We start from the raw sequence: 19016 nt of genomic DNA, 5'->3' as shown, positions 1-19016 counted from the left end.
GATGATTTTAACTGGCCTCAAATTTGAGGTTTCAAGTCAAGTCTTATGTGACATCTTGAGCAAGTGTCTCCTAATAGTCTTGGGTGAACCAACGACTTGTAGGATCAATTCATTAGACAAAAACGAGAAAGCTTGTCATATGTGGATGTGTGCTTGCATTGGTTGTCCACGTTTTTGTGCTGACATTATTTAGTTAGAAATGACGATGTTTATATCCCAATTGAACAAAAATCTGGCAACTCAGTTCATGCAAAGTCATGAAATAGAGTACCTTACTTGAAAACCAAAAGTTGACATCAGGAAAAGCATTAGGTCAGAGAATATTGCCTCTGCCTTGACTTGATTGATCGATCTTCAACATGATTGAATAACCAATCCCAACCAGCTGGGTTCAGGTTGTACTATTCATCTTTTCAATTGCTGAAAACAAAACATGGTTTGCAAGATCTCTATTCGGGTAATTTTCCTAGAGTCACCATCTCACCTTTGTAAGCCAATCCATCAAAAGGTTATCAGCTGAGTGACCTGGAGCAACGTGAAATGAAATGTTTTGCTCAAGAACACAATGCACAACCGATCTGGGAATTGAAACCATGATCTCATGATTGTAAGTGCAACACCCTAACCACTAGGCCATGTGCCTTTACTCTGCAAGTCTTGTCCAAACCATGCAAGTATGAAAAGAGCAAACTTAAAAAACAGCAACAATGATGATAAATATAAAAAGGTTGTATCAAATACTGCCAACAGAGTTGGATACTCTACCATTTATACCAATTTAACTCTTTTTACAGTCAAGCAATTGATTCTACCACAACATCACCACTACTACTATATGCTTAGTATTAATTTTCTCATTTTCCATCAAAATAATGAAAACAAAGTCTATCTTAAAGGAGGGTAATAACAATTTTATTATAAATATAATTACACCAGTGTCATGCCTATGAGTGTATCTTTAAAATTAAGTAGGCATTTATAAATAACTCTTAAATTTATTTTGTATAAAAAATAATAGTCTTAAAAAGTACCACTGTTTGTAAATGAAAACCTTTAACAATTAAATTTCATGAATGGAGTTTAAAGCCAAGTTAAACCAACTACCGAACTGGACGACACTGCATAATACCAAAGATACCATCTTCATCTCAGATAAGTACCTAGTATTGCAACAGCCTGGGTTTCAGGGGATCACGACTGTTTAACATCCTGCCAAGGGACCCACAAGATCTGCTAGGTGTAGATGTGAAAATGTTCAAAAAACACCTGGACAAATTTCTGTCTGAAATCCCAGATGAGCCCACATCATGGCAGGAGGCACAAAGAAGAGCAGCTTTGTCCAACTCGTTTCTTCACCCAAAAAAACACTACTGAAAGGAGACCCCAAAACATCGAAAGGCAGAGCTCCAGCATGGCATCAGCCTCTGGCTGAAACCAGTAAAAGAATATATATATATATATACACACACACACAAACCATATATTATCTAAGTATATCCCTTAACATTCTGCTATCTTACTAGGGGTACCAGTAGTATAATGAATGATTCAATTTCTCAACAAATTTGTGACTTAGTAACAAGATTAGAAACTATAGAAGCCATGATATTGAATATATATAAACATAAGGTATGAGTGAAAGGAAATGAGTTCCATCTTATGTGATAGTATCTCAAATTTCACTGTTTTTTTTCTATTTTTCATTTTCAATTTGAATGTAGAGGAATTGTAATATAAAAATAACATTATTATAAACAATTGCAGCGTGGAAGGTGTTTATAAGCCATTTAAGAAACACACAAAAACCGTTAGAGTCACTTCAACATTTAAATTTAATTTGCCAAAATATATTCGTCGCTTTGAGACTGTGACCTGTTCACTGACAAAATTCCGTGCTGCAGCATTCTTAAATGGCTTATAAACACCTTCCATGCTGCAATTGTTTTCGTTCCAGCACACGATCTCAGATCAGGTCATTTGCTATGCAAGTATATCTCCGTAACATTATTATAGTGTATCCCAAAGTCAATGGTACCAAAAGGGGGTTCGATTAACAGGATTACTTACTGAAAGACAGAAAAAAACCATATCCAACAATTTCTTTATTACCCACAAGGGGCTAAACAAGGACAGACAAAGGGATTAAGTCAATTACATCGACCCCAGTGCATAACTGGTACTTAATTTATCAACCCTGAAAGGATGAAAGGCAAAGTCGACCTCGGCAGAATTCGAACTCAGGACGTAACAGCAGACGAAATACTGCTAAGCATTTCGCCTGGTGTGCTAACGTTTCTGCCAGCTCGCCGCCTTTTTCTGTCTCTATAGATATGTACCCAACTGTGAAGTAAATACTCAATGTGTTGTCTAAAACTGCAGGTAAATGACAATCAGACATTAGAAAGCTATGAATGCTGGAACACAGCTCAATTTTGTTGAAAAGTTCTTGGTTACTCTTTTGATTTTTACTATTACATTGGGGAACATGGTTTTTGCTGTCTAGTGTCAGAGATAAGTTTCCTAGTAATTTTGGGGTGCTGATTTAAAAAATGAAATCCATTTTGCTCTGTCATGCCAAGGTTTTCCACTAATTCAAATGTCCATTTTTCAGCATTCCTGATATTGTCATCATTTCTAAGTATAGATTTGGCTTCATCAAAGGTGGATCCATCTATAGAGCTTGACCTAACTTTGAAAACCTAATTTTTCAATGTCATTTGAAGTAAACGCTACTACGAAAGCCATGAATTAAGTATCTTTAATAAATAAAAAACGTCAAACTCAAGCAACTTTCACTATTTCCAATTCAACCAGCTTTAAATGTCATGCTGATGTCAAAAGTGTCCTTAATAGAATTAGTTAATAAACTATATTTCTGTGATCCTTGACTTCATACATGTCCCGTATTTGTAGATTTTGTTGTATCTGCCAGCAGATATGCCCACACTGTGCTTGATTTAGTGTTATTATCATTCTAAGTTCAGTTTGACAGAAATATCAATCCTAAGGTGTTCAATTAAACATTTTGTGTAATATATTTGTTAAATAATAAAAGTATTATTTGGTTTGTGTTAGTTTCATATTTCAGTACTGCATTTAACAGCGACATTGACTTTTTCCTTTTTTTTTTTGGTGAAAAATTAATTCCTGTTTAACAAAAAAACTTGGCATGACAAAAAATTTCAGAGGACATTTCTGAACCCAGCACCATCAAACTAAATAAGACTAATTGTAAAAAGTAAGGCGACTAAAAAATTTTTTTGAAAATGTTCCCCAGTTTTATCGCCCTTAATGTTACATACCCTGCAGTTTTGAATAATAGACTTATGGGAACCAAGATCAAGAAACTCCAAAATCCTTTATAAACCAGATTAATACCTTTTGTCTTCAGGAGGACTTCAAAGTGTTTACAAATCAATCAAAGCTTGTTTCTGACAGTTAACCTGCTTTTTTGTCAACTTAAAGAATAACTACTACTACTCTGCATTTAACCCACATTTATCAGAGCTATTATAGTTTTCATGAAAACAATTAGATTTCTTTGCTTCATAGCTCTTGAAAAAGCTCTCCCTTTCATCTTTTATACTTGTTGAAAATTCTTTAGAACTCATTCCATCGCTTTCAGTTTTGCTGTTAGTATCCTCATCTTCACTCGAAACTGACTCCACATGTGTGCTTGTACAAGTCTCAGAACATAGTTCCTCATCTGGAAGAGATTCTACATTATCACTTGCACAATTGTCTTCTACACTCTCAGAATGTGATATTTTCTCAACTTTTTTTTTATTTCTTTCATCCCAGCTGCGCTGCAGCTTAAATGGCTCACAGCTTGTAAAAGGATCAAAGTCATTCCTGTTGGAAGAATTAGACTGACAATATTCACTGGTTGATTCATAAAGCATTTCTGGAACATTAACTTCGATATCTAGAAAAAAAAGAAGAGAATTTATACATGTTAACTGAATAAAGTAGAGATTTTCTTAATACAAATGTTATTTGAAAATTGAAGACTTGATTTTACTGGCATTTTTCAAAGTGAAACTTAACTCACCTAAGTTATTAAAACATTTATCATCATCATCATCATCATTTAAAGTACGCTTTCCATGCTAGCATGGGTTGGACGATTTCACTGAGGACTGGTGGACCAGGAGGCGACACCAGGCTCCAATTTGATTTGGCAGAGTTTCTACAGCTGGATGCCCTTCCTAACGCCAACCACTCCGAGAGTGTAGTGGGTGCTTTTACGTGCTACCGGCACGGGGGCCAGTCAGGTAGTACTGGCGACAGCTACGCTCAAAATGGTGTATTTTACATGCCACCTGCACAGGAGCCAGTCCATCAGCACTGGCAACGATCTCGCTCGAATGTCTTTTCAGTTAATTATATCTGTTATCACTTAATGAATTTGAGAAGGAAAAACAAACTATCATAACCAGAAATATTTGCATAACTGGAAGGCATAGTCCTTTGAAAAACGGCTCTTCTAGACTAAGGATGAAATAGTTGCATTAAGTTGGTATAAACCAAGAGACAATAAAACAGTAGGACTAACTATTAAACATACTGTAAAATCTGACATTTAAATATATTTGAAATATTCTCTCTCATATTCAGAGCATACTAGCTAAGATATTTTGAGGAGTTCAGACGTTATCATAGCTTTAGCTTATATTCTAAGGTAAAGCACATTATTTTGCTTTTTCATAATACTTAGATATGAAAATAAACATGTTCATTTTATACCACTGAATAGCACTTCAAAGGTCACTAAGGCAACAATTTGCTAGAATCATTAGGGCATCAGACAAAATACCTTGTGGCATTTTGTTCAGATTCTTATGTTCTGAGTTCAAATCCTGCTGAAGTCAACTTTGTCTTTTATTCTTTTGGGGTTCAACAGACTGGAAAGTGTATTAGTGAAGTTATAAGAGTGTATTTGCAGTATTTGTTCTGATTCTGTTCAGGCTAGGGTAGTGGACGTTGTTGTTGTTGGCACTCCGTCGTTTATGATGTCGAGGGTTCCAGTTGATCCGATCAACGGAACAGCCTGCTTGTGAAATTAACGTGCAAGTGGCTGAGCACTCCACAGATACATGTATCCTTAACGTAGTTCTTAGGGATATTCAGCGTGACAGTGTGACAAGGCTGACCCTTTGAATTACAGGCACAACAAAAACAGGAAGTAAGAGTGAGAGAAAGTTGTGGTGGAAGAGTACAGCAGGGTTCGCCACCATCCTCTGCCGGAGCCTCGTGGAGCTTTAGGTGTTTTTCGCTCAATAAACACTCACAATGCCCGGTCTGGGAATCAAAACCGCGATCCTATGACTGCGAGTCCGCTGCCCTCACCACTGGGCCATTGCGCCTCCAAAGTGGACGTTGTAAGGTCCTGAGAAAATGGAGATTTGCAAAAAAAAAAACAGAGAAAGGCAACAATAAGCTACTTTTTTCTTCCATGAAATTCCTTGTGCTATCAAGGAAATTACCAGGAATAATTTTTTGTAAATCTGGCAAATAAATTGTATGAATAATTACCTCTCATGAAATCCTTTTCCAAACAGTTCAAATTTTGCACCACCTAATAAAAAATAAACAGGTATAATTGAAAAAAAAAAAAAAAACTGATAGAAATCTGTCAATTTGTGGTTTTATTAAATACATTTTGCTAACTGCTTTTCATCATCATCATCATTTAACGTCCGTTTTCCATGTTAGCATGAGTTGGACGGTTTGACTGAGGTCTGGAGAGCCAGCAGCTGCACTCTGATCAGGCAATGTTCCTACAGCTGGATGTCCTTCCTAATGCCAACCACTCCGAGAGTGTAGTGGGTGCATTTTACATGCCACCGGCACAGGAGCCAGTCAGGCAGCCCTGACATCAATCATGTTCAGATAGTGCTTTTATGTTTCTAAATTATTAAAATTATTTGTGCAACTAAATTTATGGTTACTTTGTAAAAATTTACAAGTATTTAGCCCAATTCTTTAATTCAAGAATACAGAAGACTCCTGAAAACTACATGCGTCATATTTTTTTTTTAAATATCTCAAAACCTAGAACAAGCTTTATATTTCACTGATTCAGTAGAAATTCATCATCATCCTTTTCAATGATCCCTGCTATGATAAGCACTGCCCTAAAATATGAGGTGACTGATGTAAATTATAGCCATCATAATAATAATAATGAACTTATTGTATACAGGGCTCAGGTGCACTGCAATTCATCAGAAATTGTAATCGAAACTGCATAAACAGTACATAGAATATGCACAGGGAGTGAACAGTATATAAGTTTTCAAAGAATAAAGAAATGGGGGTGATGGGCACCAGGTGTACTATTGGCAAATTTCAGGAAACATGGAAGTTTTGAAGTATGTAGTGTCTTGATAGCTAACAACTGATGCAGATAGTTTATTCCATAGTTCAGCAATTCTGAATGTGAAAAACGGTTTCTGAAAGTCATGGGTGCTATGTAGTTTTTTGATTTTGTAAGCATGTCCATGACTGTTAGATGTATGGAATTCAAGAAAGTGCCCAAGGTTGTTGGAAAGATGATGGATAATCTTGTGGGTGTCTACCAAGTCAGTTGCCAGACATCAAAGCTTTAATGTGTCTATGCCCAGTGAAGCAAGTCGTTCAGAATATGGTAGATGCCTGATGGCAGGTATTCTTCTGGTTGCATGTTTCTGAACAGTTTCCAGGAGATTGATATGCAAGATAGGAGCTCCAGCCTGGTGATGCAAACCCTAGTGTGTATGTACCATAGTCATATACAGCTTTAAACAGATAGCTGGAGAGCAGCTGACAAAGGTCTTACTGAGTGATGCTAAGACACACTCAGCCTTCTTAACAATCTCAGAGATGTGGTTTGTCCAATACAGATTGCTATTGACAATAATACACAGGTCATGTTCACTAACAGACTTCTTAACATTGTTGTTGTTGATGGAGTATGTAAAAGGCAGGTTCTTTTCTCCCAACATGAATGGTTATGTACTTGTCCACAGCCAACTTGAGTTGTCAGTCAGTAGTCTATTGCTGCATAGTGTTCAGGTCTGATTGTAAGAAAGATCTATAGCATAAAGGACCTGCTCTTTTTATCTCAAGGTACAACTTGATTTCATCTGCATATTTCAACACTGGCATCTATGTCATTAATATATGCAACAAACACAGGCCCAAGAATTGATCCCTGAGGTTTCAGCAGATGTCATCTCATAGGGTGAAGAATGATGTCCTAGAACTGTGACTACCACTTTTCAACCAAGAATGAAGGACTTCAACCAGTTACAGAGATCATCTTTCACATCCATTGCAGAGTTTTGTCATGGGTTGTTAGTGTGGCACAGAACTGAAGGCTTTGATAAAGTCAAGATAGATAACATCCATTCATGAGCCACCATCAGTGATTTGGGTGATGCCCTCAAAAAACTGAATGAGTTGGCTAAAGCAGCTAGAATTAGGGATAAACCCAAACTGTGAGGGTCAAATAAGGCTGGGAGAGCTCCAAAAGTTCCAGAGTGTTTCTCTGACACAGGACACCATCAATTTGGTGATGCAGCTAATAAGACTGATTGGATGGTAGTTGACACGTGATGTGTAATCACCCTTTTTGAACAGGAGAATGGCACTGGCAATTTTCCACTGCTCTGGAGTGACAGAGTTATTAGGGCAACCGCCTGACTGGCCCTCATGCCGGTGCCACGTAAAAGCACCCACTACACTCTCGGAGTGGTTGGCGTTAGGAAGGGCATCCAGCTGTAGAAACTCTGCCAAATCAGATTGGAGCCTGGTGTAGCCATCTGGTTTCACCAGTCCTCAGTCAAATCGTCCAACCCATGCTAGCATGGAAAGCGGACATTAAATGACGATGATGATGATGATGGTGATGATGAATTAGAAGAAGAAAGCTGGTGCAAAATGTGCTTTGGTTGAACTACATAAACTACAAATGCAATTCTATTATAAAAAATTCGAATTTCCCTCTCCCATAGATACAAATTATCATTATCCTCATTTAATGTTCATTTTCCATGCTGGTATGAGCTGGACAGTTTGAGAGGATCTGGTGAACCATGGACCTGCACCATGCTTCATGTCAGCTTTGGTATGGTTTCTACAGCTGGATGCTTTTTCTTAATGCCAACTACTTCACAGAGTATACTGGGTGCATTTTTGTTGTCATTGGCACTAGCAGGATCACCAAGTAACTTGCAAGGAAGGAAAGAAGAAAAGAGAAAAGTGAAAAGACACCTTGGCTAAGTAGGGAAGTACATGAGAGGTTGGACTGGGATCATGTGCAAGGAACAAGTGTCTTGCCATGGAGAAGATACATGGCTATCCTACATTTATATAAGGGTAAGAGGGAGTATCTGGGGAAACGACAAGATATGTATATTTAATACATACTTCACTCATTGCTGGTCGATCTTTTCTTCTTTCAGAGACACATTTGAAAGCTATGTCAAATAAGTTAGGTATCAAAGTCTTTGACCGGCATTCAACTCTTTTATCACTTTCTTTAAACCATAATTCTCTCGGTTTATCCTCTAAAGAACACTCCATTTGCTCAACCTGGAAAAAGAAAACAGTTAATTTATTGTGATATCTAACAAGTCTTTTATAACAGTGTATGCAAAAAACCTTGAGATGTGATACTGTAACATACTCTTTACACATATGAACATACAAACACAGAAACAAACTTAAAAGTTGATGCTCACACACACAGTAACATAGACACATGTATATGGCTGCATGTAAAATCTTGGCTCCCAGTCAAACTAGTTTTGTATAACCACAGCACAGCACACTTAACTGTAAATCTATTGATTATAAATTACAGCCACAACATAAAACAGCCAAGGTTACTCAAAAACATTTGCATTGGTCAAAACCTATTCTAGGTACCACTGGTGCCTAAATTTAAAACTGATATAACAAAAGAGTTTGAGACATTTTGGCACAGCCATTTTGGTGCTGCCTATTTGGCATTGCTAATTCAATGCTGACTTATTTGACATCAAACATTTTAATGTTTCTCTTATTCTTCCCACCCTGTTCTTTTCTTGTTTATGTGTGAGAGCATCTAGTTATGTTTGTATGCATGTGAAATATCAGTCTATTTCACTCTCTCTCTCTCTCACTTTCTATCTGTATGTGTATATTTCTGCATGTAAATATGTGTTTGCTTCCAGTACCAAAATATACTATCACCAAAACAGGTTGAATGTCCAGTTTGTCATGCCAAATCATCAATGTCCAAGTAGCTGCTCATTCTGAGCAGAAAACTCTAGAATCTAGTCATATGACTAAACTGTTTAAACCACATTCCTTGAATGAAAATTCTTATGTGTGGGCCTATTTTTAGAAATAAATTCATCTGAAATTTGTCAATGGACAGCTTTTTTTTTAGTTGCTTCATGTTATGCTGTCACTCTGAATATTGGTTTCAAATTTTGGCACAAGACCAACAATTTCAGTTACATTGATCCCAGTGCTCAACTGATACTTATTTTATTGACCTGAAAAGATGAAAGAAAAAGAAAATCAACCTCAGTAGAATTTGAACTGAAGACGTGAAGACAGATGAAATGCTGCTAAGCATTTTTCCCAGTATGCTAATGATTCTGCCAATTAACTACCTTGTCACTCTCTTTTACTGGTTTCAGTCATTTGACTGTAGCCATGCTGGAGCGCCGCCTTTAGTCGAGCAAATCGACCCCAGGACTTATTCTTTGTAAGCCTAGTACTTATTCTATCGGTTTCTTTGCTGAACCGCTAAGTTACGGGGACGTAAACACACCAGCATGAGTTGTCAAGCAATGTTGGGGGGACAAACACAGACACACAAACATATACACACATACATATATATATATACATATATACGACGGGCTTCTTTCAGTTTCCGTCTACCAAATCCACTCATAAGGTTTTGGTCAGCCTGAGGCTATAGTAGAAGACACTTGCCCAAGGTGCCATGCAGTGAGACTGAACCCGGAACCATGTGGTTCGTAAGCAAACTACTTACCACACAGCCACTCCTACACCTGAATATTATTTACAAATCATATATATATATGTATATATACCAATGATGATACCACCTCACACATACCAACACAACCAAGTTGAGTTTTCCTTAAAACATTATTCACACTTTTGGTGAACATTTGAAGTTTGACAGATAATAATTGGATGCATAAACATTTTTCAGAGACACAAACCAGTATATTACTAACATGAACTGGTGTATTATATATTTCATACATTGTTATATATTAACATGCTTCGACTGTGTTTTGCTAAACATTACAAGGCTGTAATTTTTCAACATCTCAGACATACAAGGGACAATATTGGGTCATCTAATCATTCAGTCTGTCTTTTCCCTAAATATCAAGAATAATTTTGCAGTTGTTACAGCTAATTATTTTTCTTTGATCAGAATAAATTTAGTTAAACGTTTTTTTTTTTTAACATAATTAAACTCTTTTATTGTTAGAGATATTTTCTTCTCTACTTTTCCAATTTTTTTGTTTTTTGCTCTTTGTTCTTTTTTTTTACAAAAACACATTCTCATAACATGTATTGTTAAATGTCAATAGAAGAGTTTTTCTGTTCTACAAAGTACTCATATACATAACCACACGTTTCCAACCAATAAATTGAAGTAAAAAATACATTTACCAGTGTTTTAGGTGCATACCGATCATCAAAAGCTAATTTTCCCGTGATAATTTCTAGTAACACCTATAGAAAAGAGTAAGATTAAATTTTATTATGAGAAAATTTGCCATGGACTTGCCTATCATAAATTGAAAACAGTCTGAAATGATTAGTATAAACATGCAATAAAGATAAAACATAATTTAAGACAACTTACCACACCAAAACTGTATATATCTGTTTCTAAGAAACGTTTCCCTTTTGAAGTACAAAATTCTGGTGGCAAATAAGCTATTGTTCCAAAAAGTTTTGGATTCACTTGTTTGGATACACGATCCAAAAGTTCAGATGAATGATCAGTCAAAAATCCAGCTAAACCCAAATCACCAATTTTAGCCTCTTTGTGTTTATTAATCAGAATGTTGCAACTGAATGATAAAAATATTATTATAACATACATATTATATATAATACATCCAAAATTAAAATGAAAATTGAAGGGAATAGAACATAAATGAAGATATGAAGGAAAAAAAAAAAACCCATTTATACAAGAACAGATAAAAGTGCTAAATGAATACAAGCATCAATTGTTGATCATAAGAACTACATTGTGATGTTTAAAATTTAAAAAAAGAATTAGATTTAAAAAACTACTATGGAGGAACAACATCTCAGTTTTCCTATAGGCGAATAAGAATGGCTCCAGAAATGTATTCTTCATTGGTTTCAACACTAAGTATTCCAGTTGTGCAATCAACAGAGCTACTTATAGTAGAAATAACTTCAAAATTCAAAGATTCTTCCCATTCAAGAGTACCTTTCCAATAGCAGATAAATACCTTCTAAATGTGTGTAAGAAAAGTATGGATAGTATAAGTCAAGTACAAAAAAGGCCATCCAAAAAACAACTACTGGACTAAATAAACACCCTAAGTAGAATGAAGAAAAAATTGTTCTTGTTTGTATAACAAGAAAAAAGGAAAGCAATATGAAAAAATTGCAACAGAATTATAAGACAAGGAAACTAAAATATAAAAGTACCCATGTTGGTAACCCATAAAAGCACACGTACCAGTGACATGTAAAAGCACCCTTGCTGATGACACGTAAAAGCACCCTTGCCGGTGACACGTAAAAGCACCCTTGCCGGTGACACGTAAAAGCACCCTTGCCGGTGACACGTAAAAGCACCCTTGCCGGTGACACGTAAAAGCACCCTTGCCGGTGACACGTAAAAGCACCCTTGCCGGTGACACGTAAAAGCACCCTTGCCGGTGACACGTAAAAGCACCCTTGCCGGTGACACGTAAAAGCACCCTTGCCGGTGACACGTAAAAGCACCCTTGCCGGTGACACGTAAAAGCACCCTTGCCGGTGACACGTAAAAGCACCCCTGCCGGTGACACGTAAAAGCACCCCTGCCGATGACACGTAAAAAGCACCCACTAAACTCTTGGAGTAGTTGGCATTAGGAAGGGTATCCAGCCATAGAAACCAAGCTAAAATCAGAACGTGGTGCAGCTCTCTGGCTTACCAGTTGCAGTCAAACTGTCTAAGCCATGCCAACATGGAAAGTGGATGCTATATGATGATGATGATGATGAAGTAATCCTTCATGAAAAGGACACTAAGTAAACTAAACATCTACAGCTAACCAGTTATAACATAGGAGATGGAGTACAGAGACTACTACTCAAGACCAGTATCTCTGTACATCACTAAATAAAATTTTAATAAATGAAATAAGCCAAATATGTTGTTACATGGGTTACTCAATGAATCATTCAAAGCAGTGAAATACTTGAAATAATGAAATTGTTTGTTCATTCATTTGACATTTGTTTTTCTATGTTAGCATGGGTTAGATGACTACATATTATTAAAGTATTGTTTTACAGTCTGATGTTCTTTTTGTTGCTAACGCATACCTGTTTTTCAAGATTTTTAGTCCACATATATTTGAAAACACAAGATATAAACATTCATATGCCTGTCCTTCAGCCAATATATCTGTCTTTATATATATAAGTGTAGTTGTGTGGTAAGAAATTGCTTCCCAACAACATGGCTCTAAGTTCAATCCCACTGCGTGGCACCTGAGACAAGTGCCTTCTACTATAGCTACAATCCAACCAAAGCCTTGTGAGTGGATTTGGTAGATGGAAACTGAAAGAAGCCTGTTTTATGTATGTGTCTGTGTTTGTACCTGTGCTTGTCCCCCACCACCACTCAGCAACCAGTGTTAGTGTGGTTATGTCCCCATAACTTAGCAGTTTGGCAAAAAAGACTGACAGAATAAGTATCAGGCTTTAAAAAAAAAACTCTGGGTTCAATTTATTCAATTAAAAGTTCTTCAAGGCAGTGTCCACTTTTTAATATTGGTATGGGTTTGATGGGTACCTATTTGAGGTAGTATTTGTACTGCCAGATTCTATTCCTGCTGCCAGCCTTGTCTGTTTTACAAGTAAAGGAATCTTAATTCGACTATTTCATGAGCACAGAACTACTGTATGTAACTCACATGTTTACAACATGACAATATATTCACTCAGTCAACTTCATGACAATGTTCATGCACATACCTGCACACACACACCTCCATCTTACAATTTACTCACAAGGAATTGGTTGGCCTAAGGCAACAGTAGATGTTTGTCCAATGTGCTATCCTGTGGGACTGAACCGCAGATCATGTGGTTACAAAGCAAACTTCTTAACTACACTGCCATGCCTGTATCTCTTCTAAATAAAAATACTTAGAAATATATATATAACGAGGAAAACTTGATACTCCTGTAGATCCTGTAGTCGTACAAACATAAAAGGTAAAGAAGAAAAGTGTGGAAAGAGAGATGAGAAAAAAATAATACCAATCAGAATTTTGGCAATTTAAACAAACCTCTTAATATCTCCATGGATCACGGGAACACTGTGGCTATGTAAGTAGTACAGGCCACATGCAATTCCTTTTGTAATAGTCAGTCGTTCAATCCAGTTTAAGCAGTCATTCTTCAAGAGAGAGAAAAAAACATTCCATGTTTGCCCTTTCTTGTTTACAAGAGTCAAGACAAATAGCTTCAATAAAACTAAAGCCAAGTCAATTGTAGAAAATTAAAATTAATCTCATTTCCAACAGAATGTATAATTAAGGAAATATGTTTATGGCTATATACTTTTATTGTTAAGTTTTGTGGAATAGTTACATTATTACAGCTCAAAAGTCAAAAGATCAAATTTTCTGGAATCAACTCATAGTAACCCTGCCAAAGTCCAACGCTCACATTGAAAGGTTTTATCTTAGCACCATTTACCTAATCACAAACACCTGGAGATTTATATAAAGACTTCACAACAACCTAAATTGCTCATTAATCCAATCAACAGGGAATGTAACCCACAGATCAGAAAGTCTCCCCAGGTGAGGCTGCTAATTTTCTGCATAGAGAGGTCACAGCTCCAATACTATGAACATGTGGCAGAAAAGAATTGCAAAATGGATTCTTGAAGCTGAGTCAACTAGTAGGAGACCCAGGAGTGCACTAAGAACGAAATGGTTGGATAATATCCATGGTCTCAGTTGGTCACGCTTAGGAATTCAGCCAGAAAGTCTAATGGTGGTTGCCTCTAATAGGACCCCTTGGAGGAGTTGACTTAGGACAGATGGCAAAGATGGATGGATGGGATTCATTGTCCTGCTTTTTTTGCATGCTTCATTTTATTTACTTTTAAAAATAAGCATCAGTAATGTGATAGTGTAGCATACTGTTCAAAAATGATTTCTCTCCATAGAAACCAGAATTAAGTGTTGGAGCTATCAACTTCTCAGTCATCAAACAACTAACTATATAGGAAGTCTGAAGCATGTGAAATTTTTTAATAAATGCATTATTGCTGTTAGAGTAAACATTAAAACTTACATCATTTAATAGACAGTCTTGCAAAGAACCTTTGTCCATGAACTCATATACAAAGTATATATCATCTTTATGAAAGCAATATCCATAAATATTTATAATATTGTCATGACGATATCTGTTAGAAGATACAAAAAAAAAAAGAATTGAAATCTTTAGTAAGAAAAACAAAAGGGCAAAAATGATAAGTATAACTGAGGACAAAAGAGAAATCCTTATCAAATAGAATAGGATGATCATTGACAAACTCAATCTGGTTAGAATACTCATCAATTAAAACTTTAGAAAACATGAGTGCCAGGTAATTCCATACTGCTTCCCTATATAAAGTGAAGACTTCACGCTTATGCAAGAATTTAATATAAATGAAAAGTAAGAGAATATGGCTTTAAAATTAAAAAATAAAATGACAGAATAGACAATATAGTCAATCTTTATGTTTAGATTCTCATATGAAGATATTTAACTACAATAAGACCAAATGTTGTATGAATACCTAGTGAGCTGTATGACTGAAAGAAGAGAGAAACCTGGAGTATATTAACAGATGTTATTGCCAGGAACATGGTACATGCAAATTCAAACATGCAAATTTCATAATAATTGAAATAATCAAATGTGAAAAAATTTTACCTAAGAAGTAGTTTCATTTCATCAAGTGGATTTTTCTTCAATATATTAATTGCTTTGTTGATACCATTTAAATCCTTCAACACAAAAAAAAAGAAGAAAGAAATCAATGTTGTAATGCTGTAGCATCGGAAAAAAAAAAAAAAAAGATGAAATAATATTGACTATTTACCTTGGATAATTTCTTTATTGCACATTTACTGCTCTTCAGAATCCCATAATAAACACTTCCAAAAGTACCTCTTCCAATACAATGACTGAATGACTCTGTGGCACTTTCAATTTCTTCATATGAATAAGAACAAGTAACTTCTTCCATATTTACCATTAAACCAGACATACCACATTGAAGAGATGAGAATGTATTTAGATTTACACCTGAACAGTGTGGTGGGTATTTCTGGTTACAGGCAGCATTTCCAGAATCTGATACATTTATATTGTTGGTTGAGCTATTTTTATATTGTCCATGTACCAGTTCACTTGGCCGAGGTAAATCTAAAAAAATAATGCCACATCAGTTAGTATAACAAACTTTTACAAATGCTGTTAACATACATACACACACACATTATTATTATCGTTAAGGCAGTGAGCTGGCAGAATTGTTAGCATGCCAGGCGAAATGCTTTGTGGTATTTTTGTCTGTTGCTACATTCTGAGTTCAAAGTCCACTGAGGTCAACTTTGCCTTTCACCCTTTCGGGGTTGATTAAATAAATACCAGTTATACACAAGGGTCAATGTAATCAACTTAATCCCTTCCCTCAAATGTGAGGCCTTGTGCTTCCAGTAGAAAGAATTATTATCATCATTGTTTTAACATCTATTTTTCCATGTTCACAGCTCAAATATGCTGGACAGAATTTGTTGAGATAGATTTTTTTTACAGTCAGATGCCTTTCCTGTCCCAAATCCTCACCTGTTCCCAAATAAGATAATATTTACCCCATGACCAAACATGTTTTCTTGGAAGACTGGTATCAAAGGACACTGCTTGCATGACAGTGACACTTGTGTACAACTATCATGCAATATCAAGACAAAGAGACATGTCCCCCACCACTGCTCAACAACCAGTGTTGGTATGTTTACATCACTGTAACTTAGGGGTTCAGCAAAAGAGACCAAGAGAATAAGGGACAAGCTTTAAAAAAATAAGTACTATGGTCAATTCATTCAAATAAAAATTCTTCAAGGGAGTACCCCAGCATGGCTGCAGTCTAATGACAAACAAGTAAAAGACAAGATATATATATATACATATGGTACTTTTTATTTTATAATAAGTAGACAGTTGCAAAAATGATTTAAGGATTGTGAGCTTCATGTCCTTGTGTTACTTTTGTAACTTTCTGCCAATTATGAAATAAAAAGTACATATACTTTTATATTAAGTTCTATTTCTCCTGTTTATTCTATTTATTGTATGAAATCATAGTAATAATGAAGTTGGAGTCTGGAGTAATGATAGCAAGGTCAGGATTTCAAATACTGTCATTGGCATCATGTTATACGTACTTGCTTCAGTCTTTTCAGCACTTTCCTTGAATACTTAGCACTAGAGGAAGTACCTTGTGCCAATAATTTATGAGAAAATATGTTCAAAATCATTCTTCGAAGCTAACACAGTTAAATGTAAAAATTTATGCTAGTTAACTTAAAATCTGTCACAAAATTTAGCAAAAAATTTGGATGATTTCATGTTCGAAACTGCAGAGAGAAACATGATCTGTTTAGTTACTTTCAAAATTGCTATCAGCTTAGCTAGCTTTTTGATTGATACTTAACACCAGGACAATAGAGCTGGCACAGGTAGTCAAAAGCTAGACTGGATACTTTAAGGTATCTAGTTTGTCATTTCAAATTCTGTTAATATAGATTTTTGGTTTCATGCACAGACAGGGCATGATAAAATAAATAGTAAATATTGGTTTCAAATTTCGGAAGAAAGGGTATATTGATTACATCTACCCTAGTGCTTGAGTGGTACTTATTTTATCCACCCTAAAAGGATGAAAGGTAAACTCAACCTCAGTGGAATTTGAACTCAAACTTAAAGACAGATGGAAAATCACTAAGCATTTTGTCCAGTGTGCTAATGATTCTGCCAGCTCACCACCTTAATAATTAATAAAATTAAAGACAGTTTAATTGACTATATAACAACCTTACAAAAAATCTGAACAATAAATTCATTTCAAACAATTTGTCTTTAATTTTTTTCTAAGACAATATCTGCTATTTCTCAGATAATCAGAACTATATTGTAGCACCAAACATAACAGAAACTCCCAATCCACTTCCTTTCTTTTCTTTTTCTATTTTCTTACCATGAATGCCACTCCTGGTTGTTACTCTCTCAGGCTGGCTTGGCTTTCCTCTTTTTTTTTTTATTTTTGCTTACAAAAGTACTGCCACTGAATAAGTTCATTGTTCATATAATAAGCTAAGAAATTCTTACATTCTTTTGATTTCTTGTGATTCAGACTACCACATGGTCCCTGCAGACAAAATGGAAAAGGCATTGCCCTGGGAGATGCACTGGAATAGCTACTCTGACTCATAGGGTTCACACTTGTGGATAGTCATCTCCACCTCAATAGTGATAGTGAGCAGGGATATGGTCTGAGGGCTAAGAACATCAGAGGTTACCACAGCCACAGGCTCAACCATAAACCTGTCAGAGAGCAACTGATATTTTGACAGTTTGCTCTTCTCAGCCTGACTAACAGTGGAACCTGGGCTGTAGGAATTTCAACCATGTTTCGTGGTCTGCTACCACAACAGCTCCTTTATAGGATCCAGTTAGCTCAAGACATCATCAGGAAGAACCACGTCCGGTTTCGGCCCCTACTCCTCTACCGTTTTGACGTGGCGGGCCCCCCCCTTTCGGAGGTGTCTTCAGCTCTGGTGTTGGGTGCATGTCTTCTTTCTTCTATTCCCTGGCCTCTTTGGTGAACACACCAAATTTCTGCTGGAGAAGATGTCACAGCATGTGGCATTTCAGATGAGGAAAACTGTCATACCATCTGGCCTTTTACTGCTGGCTCAAACTGGGAAGGGATTTTGTTATGGGTGGCATGACATGACAATGGGTGGAGGCACTCTTAGGTAAAAGCTAAAAGCATATCTATTAACAGAGATAGTTTGCTATAACTCTATTACAGCATTTGAAAAAGAATATGCTGGAATAATTTCTACTTGTCTTCTCCATGACACTAAGTCTATAAAATTTAGGGTGGAAATAAAGTTTGTGATATTCATGTTTTCACAATGGCATTAGAGATGTAATTAAACAAAATTGCAGGGTTAACTTGACAGGTTACCCCCTATTCTATGGAGTTTGGATTTCTTAGGTCACATGAAAAATAGTGATTTGTGTTTCAGCGAATGCAATAAATTATTGTATCATTATCAGTACACATATTAGTGGATCAGAACTGTAAGGTAAACTTGCTGCTACAAATAACCATGCAGATATTATAATGGCTATCATATAACAGTACAAATAAATACAGAATAAAATAAAATGTAAAAGTTTGAAATGTTTTTGGTATTTGGACCAAATAGTTTACAGCATTTATTTCATCTTTATCTACCTTTAAGTTTAAATTCTATCAAAGATAACTGCATCTAAACCAATGATCACTAATAAAATAAGGATAGATGGATAGTGCTCTGTTGGTTTTGATGATGATGAAGATTTGGTTGTTTGATCAACTGAATTAGCTATTCATTGAATAAAGATGTAAGTGGTTGAGCCTTCAACAGACATGTACCCTTAACATTTTTT

General features: G+C 35.9%; 1 protein-coding gene across 3 annotated transcripts in view; it reads right to left on the bottom strand.

Annotated features, from left to right (window-relative positions):
* Positions 1-890: 890 nt before the first annotated feature.
* LOC106870400 (pelle-like serine/threonine-protein kinase pik-1) overlaps positions 891-19016 on the bottom strand; it is a 32479-nt gene continuing 14353 nt past the window's right edge. For 2 of the 3 annotated variants that reach the window (XR_016243933.1, XR_016243958.1), the window contains exons 4-13: positions 15394-15719; positions 15225-15298; positions 14595-14709; positions 13577-13686; positions 10892-11102; positions 10696-10758; positions 8413-8577; positions 5536-5578; positions 3092-3925; positions 891-2888 (exon numbers count right to left, since the gene is read on the bottom strand). Coding sequence is in view for 1 of the 3 variants with exons in the window: in XM_014916450.3 (XP_014771936.1) it covers positions 3477-3925; positions 5536-5578; positions 8413-8577; positions 10696-10758; positions 10892-11102; positions 13577-13686; positions 14595-14709; positions 15225-15298; positions 15394-15719 (1556 nt within the window). In the remaining 2 variants the exon portion in view is untranslated. Of the gene's footprint in view, positions 3926-5535; positions 5579-8412; positions 8578-10695; positions 10759-10891; positions 11103-13576; positions 13687-14594; positions 14710-15224; positions 15299-15393; positions 15720-19016 lie in introns of all 3 variants that reach the window. The other variant, XM_014916450.3, reaches the window with a different exon arrangement.

The sequence above is a fragment of the Octopus bimaculoides genome, chromosome 1 (assembly GCF_046866305.1).
Source record: "Octopus bimaculoides isolate indiv1 chromosome 1, ASM4686630v1, whole genome shotgun sequence".
In the NCBI taxonomy this organism is placed as follows: Eukaryota; Metazoa; Mollusca; class Cephalopoda; order Octopoda; family Octopodidae; genus Octopus; species Octopus bimaculoides.
This window is presented reverse-complemented; position numbering and strand designations above follow the sequence as displayed.